The sequence below is a fragment of the Manis pentadactyla genome, chromosome X, assembly GCF_030020395.1.
Source record: "Manis pentadactyla isolate mManPen7 chromosome X, mManPen7.hap1, whole genome shotgun sequence".
NCBI lineage: Eukaryota > Metazoa > Chordata > Mammalia > Pholidota > Manidae > Manis > Manis pentadactyla.
This window is the reverse complement of record NC_080038.1, coordinates 30592637-30605609: the sequence shown is the minus strand read 5'-3', so window position 1 is coordinate 30605609 and position 12973 is coordinate 30592637. Positions and strand designations below refer to the sequence as shown.

Sequence of the window (12973 nt, the reverse complement as noted above, 5' to 3'; positions counted from 1 at the left end):
TATACCATATTGATACTGTAAAAGCAAGTCTTAAATTGTTCTAAGTTACAATGTTAAATACTGTAAGTCAATGGCAATTATTCCAAAATATTTCACATGACTCAATGTATGCTCTTCTTATATTCTAAAACTCATTGTTTTATTAATAGAAATTCATCAATATTAACATCAGAACACTTTGGTAATGCATTACATATAACCATGCTCACTAGTTGATTTACTGTATAGTAAGTTTAATATGTCGTGTGTAAGTATATACTCTAAATAAAATAAAATTATTAATTGCTAGTTTTAATTGCCCAAGAATTTTAGGTGTATATCTTTGGAGGGCTCTCTATAATGTTTACTTATGTATTAGGTATCTTTGTGTTAAAGTAAGTTTTAAAAATACGTGCTTTTATAAGTGTATTTCATTTGTTTACTTCAGGGTTTGGCAAAGTAAGGCCCAGTCTGGACTGACGCCTGTTTTTACAACTGAAGCTTTAGTGGAACGTAGATACATCCATTTGTGAATTGTTCATAGCTGCTTGCGTACTTTAATGACAGAGTTAAACAGTTGTGATAGAAAACATATGGCTTGTAAACCCTAAAATACTGTCTGGATCCTTACATAAAAACTTTGTCAACCATTGGTTTAGTCATTTCTTCCTCAGTAAATATTTGTTGAACACCAATTATAGGCTAGATACAAAATTTTGAGTTAATAACGATGGTGAAGCATCTCACATGTTCTCAAGAAGTGAGCAGTAAATTTATCAGTCAGGGTCTCGGTAATAAACATGACTCAGAGGAAGGGTTTAACTTTGAAGAGTGTAATGAAGGAGTTATCTATGGAAGTGGGAGCCAAGTTAAAAGAAACCAACAAGGGATGGAAGCCGCTACCATCTCTAGGCTGAGGCAGGAGACAAGATATTGGAGCCCTGTGACCGGTGAAACTATGAAAGAGGGGCCACCTGGTAAGACTTATAGCTGTAAGGGAATGTACCCACTGCTAGAACTGTAGCCAAGGTAGAGAGGACATGAGAGCAGAAATACTTCCTACCCTCTGATAACCTGCTTGTGTCTTTCTGTGGTTGAACCATATCAGAGGCAGAAGAGCAAAGGGACCTAGCTGAATTGGTCTGTGGAGATCAGGACAGAGGTCTCAAGCAGATGAGAGAAAGTTGGCTATTGGATCTAAGTGACGAATGAAGACCATCTACAGCTGTAGCAGAGATGGGCAGAGAATCAGATTATTACCATATAGTAGGGCAGATGCTATAAGACAAGTGAGTATATGGTGCTAAAGGAGCATATATTAGGGAAAACTAGCTGAGAATCTAATAAGGAAAGATTGACTGGAGAAGTTGATGCCTAATCTGAATCTTGCAGAATGACAAGGAGATACAGAAGAAAAGGGAATAATGTGAAAGAATGCAAGGAAAGGCCTCGAAATGAGTCACTATGGTAGGTAGTTCAGGATATCTAGAGCAGAGCAAGACAGGACTGGAGAGGCAAGTGAGACCCAGGTAACTAAGGGTCTTTTCTGGATTTTTATTCTAGAAGTAAGGCAACACCATTAAAGGAAGTATATCCAGGCAATGGTGTGATTAGGCTCACACGGTGCTAATTTTCCTTTTGGAGCAAAGTTGAGAATGGGCTGTGGGAAAAGGTATTTGTGGGAAGGTCAGGTGCAGAGACAGAGAGATCGGTTAGGTGTTATGGTCATATAGGCAAGGAGTGGGGAAAGCCTGTACCCCGGTGGTGATGCAGGGGATGGGAAGGAAGAGAGTACAAAGGTGCTGTGAAATTAGAAGCTCCCTGGCTTGGTAACAGGGATGGGGGTGGGGGTGGGGGAACATGGGTATTAGAGGAGAGAAGGAAGTCTCAAATCACTTCTGCTTTTTGACTTGAAGAAAGAAGCAGGTGACTGGAGGTACAATTAATTCAGCTGATGTAATGTGGGAGGAGGATGAGGTTTCGGGAGCATGCTGTGTTTGAAAAAACTGTGGAATAGTCTGGGAATGATTACAGTAGGGCATTGGAAATACATATGAAGTCTATATTCTTTTTTTCTGGATGTTGAAACTTTAGTTCCTTTAACACTTTACCCTCACTGACTCCCCCATATGCTTTCACACACCTTAGTCAATGGATCATAGACTCTTCTTGGTCATTCTGCAGAGCTACTTAGTGAGGGGTGTTTCTCCCTGCTGTTCTGACTTAGCCCTAGTTCAAGCCTTCCTTCTGGCCACTGTCTCCTCTTCTCAAATGCTTTTCCTGTCGCCACGCCTTTCTCCTCACACCTGTTCCAGAGAACAGTCTCCTTGAAGCAAAGATATTATCACAACGCTCCTCTGCTTAAAAAGTTTTGCTATTTCCTATTACCAATAGCAGTGGTTTACAGCAACAGGCTGTTGACACAATCCGAGAGGTACATGGTTGATGTCAATAATTATTAACAATTTACAATAAAGTTTATACTTAAAATGTCCTGAAAACGTTTATTATTTTAAGTGTGTTAATACATAAATGCCCTGTGTGACAAGTGTGACTTGTTTTTTTCACATGATCATTGCAGGATTATTCTATTAAAAAAATTTTTAATTCCTAATATTACTTATTTATTATTATTATTTCATTTTGGTATCATTAATATACAATTACATGAGCAACATTGTGATTACTAGATTCCCCCCATTATCAAGTCCCCACCACATACCCCATTATAGTCACTGTCCATCAGCATAGTAAGATGCTATAGAATCCATTGCAGGATTATTTGATAGAGGACTTAGGAGAGCAAATGCTGAGTTCCTTTTGGGTCTGACTCTACCTTGTGCCAGTCACCTCTCCCACTGCGGGCTCCAACAGCCCTCTGCTGTGGCCAGATTGTGTTCTATACTTCCTCCCAATGGCATATGGCTTCCCTTCTCTTGGAATGGTTCTTTCTCTTTTGTCCCTGCTGCCTGAGATCACCCTCTTTTATAAATTAGTGTCAACCTCCTGAATCCTGTGAGTCATTAACCCCATACCCATCCTCATTCCGTTGGTTGAAATTATTATTTTTTAAATATTTACTCCTTTTAGGATGTTGTATAAATTTTATTATAGCACTAACCATTTATGCCTTGTATCAAGAAGAGCTATGTAAACCTTTTTATCTCCCCTACTACACCGTGAGCTCTATGAGGTCAAAGACAACATTTACAATTTTTGTTCTCTACTAGAGTTGTCCAATTTAGTGCTGTGTACTTTGTAGGCACTCAAGAAATATTTATTGAAGTTTCCTTGCATTATTACATTTCATAAACTATATGTTTATATATATATACACTCCAAAAATGTTTATGAATATTGATTTATTTATCCATTTATTTTTATTAAATTTTCTATGTTCTAGGTATATGTCCACTGTAGGTTGATATTCTTTGCTGTGTAACACGTGTATCTTTTCCCATACCATAAGCAATGCTTGTGTTAATATGCATTTAATGAAGTTTTTGTTATTCTTATTGGTTTTTACATCATACACCAAGGTGAGTGAAATTACCATGAAGGAGGGTGGAATGAGTTATTGAAGTTCATGTCCAGGCAGGGATAGTTGAAGTTATTGTCATTCCTTGGATTAACCAGAAATCTTTAATGAGAAAAAAGGATTTTTAGAATTTAGATGAGGGCAGACGTACTGCTATAACTAACATTTGATCTTTCAGGAATTTCTTTTAGAAGTTTATTTAAGTGGTTATAATTTTTGACCCTGACGTTTGCATTATTATTTGACAATTGTTTCTGTATCTCCACCCAGTTCTTCTGTATCTGGACTGATACCATTTTGTTGGCAACTTTACTCATATAAAATTGTGTTTATCTTCTTTGTGGACTCTGAGGCATCAGAGGAGGTCAGGGTCTCCTGTCCTTGGTTAAAGGTTCTCCATCTTCATTGGAGAAGAGATTTCCCAACTTTCTCGGACTTAAGATTCCATCAGTTACTTGACCTTGACATTTATTCCTTTCCACATTCATCTGAGTATGACTGTAATATATTTCTTGAACTTTGGAGATTTTTAAAAATATGTTTACTGTCTGTGTTTTGCTGATTGAATGTATATTTGTTCTGTTTTTGGATATCAGTTTTGCTGCTCAGAATCTAGGTATGTCACTTAATATCAGCCCTGCACAGATATTTCCACAACTGCTCTTTGGTTGTTATGAACATGTTGATGAAAGTTCTCAAAGTTCCATTTTCACATTTAACAATGGCATAAAAAGTATGCATCTGGCTTTTCTGATATGTCATTTCACCTGTCTTACAGGGGAATTCATGGGCCCGGCATTTCCCAAAATAAATTCTTTGGAATTAGAGGAAAATACATCTCTGCAGTGTGGCATAGCATTTTCTCCCAAAGAAGTAAGTTTTGCTTTCTATTGTTCATTTTGCTGGAGAGTAGTAGAGTTAAGATAATCCTCACTCAGAAGCTAACAGTGAGGATCACTGAAGCTCTTTTTATAGTGAGTCTTTTTCTAACTTTTGAGCATGCCTGAGTATACCCTTTAATTCAGTAAAATAATTGATCTTTTATGCAGTGTAAATGTTTGGGTTTTATGTATTTCTCTGCTCTTACATTTTGAAAATACATAACATCACTGAGATATAAAACTATCCACTTTAAACTTTAATTATTTTTAATTATCCTTCAATTTCTTTTAGTTTTTCAAATCTAAAATACTGTAATATTTTACATTTAGATTATCACGGAATACTGTAATAGATTGCAATTGTTTTGCTTGTCTCTTCCATTTTAATAATTATAATTTTTACCTCTTTTTCTTACCATATTACATTATTTAGAATTTCCAGAAGAGGGTAAAATTATTTGCTTGGCTTATCTTCATCCTAATTATCTATGAAGCAATACAATGGTTTAAGCTCTTGTTGGGAAATATCTTTCTAGTAATACTTTAACACAAATTTTAATCCAGAATAGATGAGAATTTAAAAATAATCTAGTCAATAGCTGTATGTCATCAATTGTATTACTATTGAAAGGAGGAAAACAGTATGACATAAAGTTTAACGTTATATTTGTAGCAGTATATATTTTGGTACACAGCAATCTATATTCAATGAATGAATTAAAATGCAGTAAATAAATAAATGAAATAAAAAGCACGTTCATTTCTGAGATCTATAGAATGATAGTGACCTGTATGTCTATCCTTTTCACAGTAACACAATGTCTCTATTACTATAGCTTTGTATTAATTTTTGAATTTGGAAAACATGAGTCTGCCAATACTGCTCTCCTTTTGGCTAATTTGTGTCCTGTGCACTTCCAAATGAATTTTAAGATCACCTTGTCACTTATCACAAAATATCCAGCTGGAAATTTGATAAGGATTATGAAGAATTTGGGGAGTAGTGCCATTTTAACAATATTAAGTCTTCTAATCCGTGAACATAGGATGTCTTTCCATTTATTTAGGTCTCCTTTAATTTCTTTCAACAATGCGTTGTAGTTTTCAGTATACAAATTTCCCATTTCTTTAGTAACTTTATTTCTAAATAATTACTTCAGATGTTATTGTGCATAGTATTATCTTCTTAATTTCATTTTCAAATCTTTCACATCAGGTGTATAGAAAAACAAGATTGTAAACACTGATTGAGTATTCTGCAACCATGTTGAGCTTATTCATTAGTTCTGACAGTTTGACAGTATATTCTTCAGAATTTTCTATATACAAGGACATGCCATCTGCAAACAGAAATTTTTACTTCTTCCTTCCCAATCTGGATGGATTTACTTTTTGTAGTTCCTGATTTTCAGAAATTCCATTACAATGTTGAATGGGAGTGGCAACAAATGGCAAACATCTTTATCTTGTTCCTGATCTTAGTAGGAAAGCATCTACCTTCTACCTTTAAATATGATATTAACAATGATCTTTTGTTGTAGATTCCTTTTATCAGGTTAAGGAAGTTCTCTTCTATTCCTACTTTGTTGAGTATTTTGATCATGAAGGAATGTTGGATTTTCTCAAAATTTTTTGGCATTCATTTTGATGATCACATGATTTTGCCCTTTATTAATATGGCACATTGATATTTGTATGTTAAGTCAACCTTATATTCCTGCCTGGGATAAATCCCATTTTGTATGGAGTATAATCTTTTTTATATATTGCTGGATTCAGTTTCTTCATATTTTCTCAAGGGGTTTTGCATCTATATTCATAAGGAATCTTGATCTGCAGTTTTCCTCCCTTTAGCTGTCTTTGTCTGGTTTTGGAATCAGTAATATTGGCTCTTTAGAATGAATTGACAAGTGTTCTCTTATATTTTTGAAAAAAATTTGTGAAGGGTTATATTAATTCTTTAAACTAGTGACACATTTCACCATTGAAGTCATCTGGTCCTGGTAATTTCTTTGTCATTTAAAATAATGCTAATTCAATCTACCTGTTTGTTATAGATCTATTTGAATTTTCTAATTCTTTAAAAAATTTTTAGTAACAATCCTTTAATTTATAATTATATAGCATTTAGAGTTTATAAAGGGCCCTCCTATTGAACATCACTTTATTTCCACATGAATCCCATAAGACAAGCATTGAAACCTTTGTTTTTTTCCCTCTATTCTCCAATGGTATGCTGATGCACAGTGGTCTAAATGATTGGCCAAGGCTAGCTTCTGGTGAGCTATAGAACTTAGACAATACAGTGTTATGTCCTTAGCCACCTGACCCACTGGTCTTTTATGATACCATGTTGGGAGTCCAGACATGATGAAGAATAGTACATATTCCTTTAGCCTATGGACATAAAATTTTCATATGCATTTTTTAGGTTTTTTAACTTTTCTCCTGGTTGTTAGCATTCAAATCTTCAATTTCATGAAGTTGCAATCAAATGCCATTTTTGTAAGTCTCTTTACTGTTCCTTTTTTTTCCCCTTGTTTTTTTGAGGTAGAAGGTTAGGGTATTGCTTTAAGGTCTTTCTTCTTTTTTTCTGTATAGGTTTTACAGCTATACGTTCCCCTTAAGTAATCCTTTGCCTGTATCCCAAAAGTTTTGGTATGTTGTATCATTTCCATTCATCAAAGTGTTTTGCAATTTCTTATGTAAGTTTTTCTTTGACTCATTGGTTATTTAGGATATGTTGCTTAATCTCCACATATTTGTGAATTTACTGGATTGCCCTCTGTTACTGATTTCTAACGTATTCCATTGTGATTGGAGAATATACTTTGTATTAGGGAAATAAATTTATGTTTACTGAGGCTTATTTATTGCACTGTGTGTAGTTTACTTAACTATGTTGAGGTAAATCTAAAAGAAACAACTAAGTTGAAAATGATTGCATGTGGATTTGTGTATGTATTTGTGTATTTGTGTGTGTGAGAGAGAGTACACAGTGGTGGAGGGAAGGGAATGCTGATTTTTAAAATGAGGTTTGTAATTTTGTTTTACCTTCTCAAGTATGTATTCTTATAATTTTGGTAAAAAAGAAAACTCAAAAAAAAATCCTTCTGTGACAAGTGAGTATTTGGCAGTATTAAGGAATGTCATTCTCCTACCCAATGCCTGCATCATGCATGAGCACAGAGGAATGCAGACCCTCCCCCTGCCTACACACATACATTCTTCCATAAGGAGAATAATAAGTTTGTGTAGTAATTTATTCTCTAGGTTTTAAAATCTAGTAAGATCAAGTTACAGCTTCTCTTAATAAGTCCCTATTGTGATTTTGTATTTTCATGCAATGAAAATATATATATTGTGTTTTTAATGTCATCATCAACAAAAGCATTTAACTTAAGGGTCACTAAAAATTAGAAAAAAATATATAATCCACCTTAAATCTGTTAAATGATTTTGGAGAGGATGCATCTGCAATTTGATATTTTCATTTTTTGAGTCCAATTCACTATTTAACACTGTCAACAATGAAAAACTCGTAAATCTACTTTTAATGTTTTGATTGTGGCTCTTCTAGGATTCTAAAAATCGATTATAAAATTAGAATAAATTATATGTATTTACAGTTCTCTGGAGTGCCATGGATTGCTTAAGATTTTGAATTGTTCTACATTTAGTTGGTATATTAAAGGGAGACTTACTTAGTGTATTGGAATATAATTTAGTCCAACAATGAGAACATAAAAAACCCTGCAGAGACAACATACCCTGTGAGATTTTGCTCCATAAATTTGAGCCAGTGAGGCAGATTGATTATCCAGTTTCCAGTCATTTCAAATGCCCTCCACTATGTTTATAGCTAGCTGCAAGTTATCTGTCTTTGTGTGAGCGTGTGTGCATGTGTGTAGATATAAATAGCCAGTGGGTGCTCTTGTGGGTGACTTGTGTAGCAGGAAAGTGTGAAATCAGCAATAAAGGGCTTGATTTATTTTAGTTATAACCCTTCCTTTCCTATGCTGTACCAGGTTTGGGTACAATCGAAAGTGCGGGTGGGCAATTGTAGTTATATTTGGCATCCTTGACTGGCCTTGTTTGTTTATACTAAGTTGCTCAAGCCCCTCCTTTCCTTGTTATCCATTCATGGGTCTTCTGGGCCAATATGTAGAGCTGTATGCTTCCCTATATGGTGGCCACTAGCCATATGTGGATATTAAACTCTAAATTAATTACAGTTAAATAAAATTAAAATTGTATTTCCTCAGTCAAAATAGCCACATTTCAAGTTTTCAATATTCACATATGGCTATTAGACAGTGGAGAATGTTTCCAACATCAGGGAAAGTTGTATTTAACAGCACTGGTGTAGATATTTCCCTATTCATACCCTTACCTTTCCTGCTGCTGTGGCCCAGGTCCGCCCTGTAACACAGGCTAGTTAATATGTGGTGGCTCAGTTGCCCTGCAGCTATCCGTGGCTTTCATCTCTGCTGTTGTATATTTGCTGTAAAGCTCTTGAAAATGAGGGATAATTGTTCACTGTTTCACTGTTTTTTTCCCCATGATCCTTTGTTTGCCCTTTAAGGATATGCAACCTTTGGATAAACATTTCATAGTGGCTATTCTAGATTTCCAATCACTCTTACAGGAAGTTAAAAACAATCCTTCAAGGATTAAAAGATAAGACATTTGAATGACACCTGCCCCTTTTCTATTCTAAGCATTTTTGTCTACCAACACTGGCTGGGGGGCTGAACTCTTTTCTTTATCAAGAGTATCATTTTCAACGTGAGGTATTCCTCTGTGTGAATGATAAAGTCTAGGAAAGCCCTTGGAATGGTACACATCACAAAAGTTTCCAGGTTTTCTCTCTTCGTTAGATGCCTCAATGCTTTCACAAGAATAGGACTCTTCCTTTCTGTTTCTCTGAGTTTCTGTGTAAAATATAAATCTAATATTCATACACTTTTGTTGAAGGGATAAGGCTTTCATGGGTGAAGAAATCTTGGAACCTCTCAATTTTGCATTCTGGGTAATTACAGGGCTACCTTGGGTAAAAACACATTTTATGTAAATTATGAGGATGTGCGTTAAGAGAAGGCAAGTCCAGTATAACTTCTACATACACGAAATCGGCAATAAGAGAAGGCAGAGATTGACTCTCAGCTCTGTGAATTCAGCACAAAGTACTTTAGGAAATATATATGTTTCAGGAAGGAGAAAGCCCTCATACTTAAAAGAGACAGTGAAGGGCTAGGTTCAGTACATTGAGTTATTGTGATAATTACCAGCATCATCATCATCAATAACTTCAGAAATTTCTGAGTGAAGTCCACAGTCGTGCTGTATGTTAGTCCTCTCCCACCCTCCTGTCTTCCACTCCTGACTTTGGGACCCCACACTAGACCAAAAACAGGCAAGACTCATTACCCACTGACTGTCAAGACTTAATCCATCATGAGCACTCTTTACTTCAGTCATCGCCCAAAGTGGAGACCTTTGAATAGCTTTTCATCCCAGCTAGCTCGGATCTCCCTCTTTCCCTTCCCTTCTGCCCTCTACGATCTCCACACTTCCACATGTCTTCAGTGTTTTTTCAGACTTCCTTTCCCTTTCTGGTCTCTTCATATTATAAACATTGCTACCTCTGGGGTGCTGCTGCTTATATAGCCGTTCCTGTGGATCTGTGCATGGTTCTAGAGGTGCCGTAACTTCTGGAAGCCTTGCTCACTGGGTTTAGTTTTCTAGATGGTCTTTATCTGTTAGACATGGCTGCCTCTCCAAACTTTGTATTACGTGAGTTTACCACTTTCCCTTACTAAGTAGTGACCTCTAGACATTGCTACCAGCTGGGCTCATTGTGTATTTTGCACCCTACTCTTCTCATTTTCTGAGTGACTTCAGTATCCATGTGGAGGTCTGTCCAGAACCCTGGCCTGTCTCTCGGTTCCTTGTCTTAACATTTCTATTGATCTCCTTCTCCATTTCCCTCAGCGTCTTCCATTGGCACCGTCTCCATCCATCACAATCAGATGAGGATGATGGTTTGGGAAACATACTTTTATATATTATTTAACTTTAAAATATGAGTCCATATCATATAAAAAAAACTTAAAGAATAAGATATAATCTAAAATAATATGCTGTTGAGATACACATGATAGAAAGTATTGATTTATATTAATACTCAAATAAGAAAAAAAGGCAAACAAAAAGGAAAAATAGAAGTCAGACAATATAGTTGCTGATGATTAATAATGGGAAATTCCAGGGGAAATAAGATCAAGAAAACTTTTGTTTTTTCTAAGGACTGAAATACAAAAGCAGGTAGTATTTGTACATGAAATATATCTTTATGCAATTTACTTGTTGACATCTGTATGCTGGTGTCTCTACAGAAATAGAATGAATGTCATGGGAATGAGCTGCTTGTTCTGATTTCTCAAAACAAATGAAACATCCATGGAAATAAAGCATGCCACAATATTTTTATGCTCCTATAATTCTGTTTTGAGAACAGACTATTTACAGATGATTTTATGACAGGAGATGGAATTGTCAGTGGTAAGGTCAGTGTCTTGGTCTATTTGAGCTGCTGAAACAAAATACCACAGTCGGTAGTTTATAAACAACAGAAATTTATTTCTCACAATTCTAGAGGCTGGTAGTCCAGGATCAAGGTGCCAGCATGGTAGGGTGAAGTCTTCTGGACTGCAGACTTCTCGTTATGTCCTCACATGGTAGAAGTGGCTAGGTAGATCTGTGGGGTCTCCTTAAAGGGCACTCATCCCAGGTTTGAGGGCTTTTACCCTCATGACTTAAGCACCTCCTGAAGGCCCTGCCTCCCAGTACTGTTGTCTTTGGGCATTAGGTTTTCAACTTACGAATTTTGTGAGGACATTTCCAAACCATAGCAGCCAGCTAATGTTGAGTAAAAAGAAAATGAAAACCCAAGTGTTTTGCCTAGTAGGGTAATATGCATGACTAGAGCTGTAAAATGTTCCCTTTCTATCATTTAGCTATTCATTTTATTCAAAACTTTTCAGATCATCAACATGAACTTTATGAGTGTAGCTCAGTACTACGTGTATGTGCCTCTGAAAGCATTAGTACTTGTTTTCATGATCTTGGAAACTTAGATATATGTCAGTGGTACTATTATTCTTCCCTTTCCTGCATTTAAAACATTTGCCATTCTTGCCTATATTCCTCCTTTCCCCTTCTAGAAACTGACCAAGAAACCAGAGAGCAACAGTTCTTGCAGGATTGATACTTAAAAATTATTTTTAAAGTAAATCATGTTAAGTTTTAATTTTAAAAAGCACATAGTTAAAAAATAAAGGGGTCTTTAGAAAAAATGAATTTTTGATCATTTTCATATTTTATAATTTAACTTGAAGTACCGTAGTAATTTTTACATATATAAAAATTTTATCATTGATACTCAGTTGCATTTTCAGTTCTTTTATATATGGATTTTATATTTTTATAATTTTTAATTTCTAATAAATTGTGTAATTTATGCAGTTTACAACTAAATTTCCAAAACTGATACTTGAGGCTGGAGCTGCATCCAATCCTACTCATGCCCATACTTTTGGACTGTTCAGCTCAGGGTGCAGGAGGAAATTACCAATTAGAATTCAAAGGTTTAGGCCACTTTATTTTCAAGTGTGCTCTTTGTCACAGGCATCCATCTGGAAGACAGGAGAATATTAGGTAGGAAGAATGGTTTAGCTGTTTAATCTCATATTAATAGAATAATCTCATGAGATCTAATAGTCTCAATCTTTTTGAAAAATAGACTCATATTTTTTATTTCTACATAATCTTGAAATCTTCAAATGGTGTGTTTCTGGGGAATTCCTAGAAATCTCAGATTGACCTCTCCTTCCTGTATTTTTTAAAAAATAATTTGAGAAGAAATTTACGTATCATAAAATCAACCATTTTAAAGTCAACATTTCAGTGATACTTAGTGCCTCTACATTATGGTATAACCACCCCCTCTATGCCATTTAAAAAAATTTCCGAGACTTCAAAGTAAAAGCCTTTGCCCATTAAACAGTTTCTCCCCATCCCTCTTTACCAGCCACTGCCAACCATCAGTCTACATTCAGTCTCTATGGCCCTTCCTATTCTGGATATTTCATATAAAAGGAGTTATACAATATGTGACCATGTGTCTCTGAATTGTTTCACTTGGCATGATCTTTTGGATTTTCACTTTTGTGACAGAAAACATGTAACATAAAGACTTGCCATCTTAGCCATTTGAAGTGTATAGTTCAGTAGTGTTAAGTCACATTGTTGTGAAACAGATCTCTAGAACTTTTTCATCTTGCAAATCTGAACCTATACCCATTAAACAACTAACTACTCCCCTTTCCTCCCTCCCCACAGACCCTGGCAACCATCATTCTACTTTCTGTTTCTATAAAATCGACTACTTTAGATATCTCACATAAGTAGAATCATAGTGTTTGTCTTTTTGTGGCTGGATTATTTCACTTAGCATAATGTACGCAAGGATCATTCATTTGTAGCACGTGACAGGATTTCCTTCATTTTTAAG

General features: G+C 35.5%; 1 protein-coding gene across 1 annotated transcript in view; it reads left to right on the top strand.

Annotated features, from left to right (window-relative positions):
• LOC118917636 (cilia- and flagella-associated protein 47-like) overlaps window positions 1-12973 on the top strand; it is a 113139-nt gene that overhangs the window by 66157 nt on the left and 34009 nt on the right. The window contains exon 21 of the mRNA XM_057496019.1: window positions 4296-4390. Coding sequence (XP_057352002.1) covers window positions 4296-4390 — 95 coding nt within the window. The remainder of the gene's footprint in view (window positions 1-4295; window positions 4391-12973) is intronic.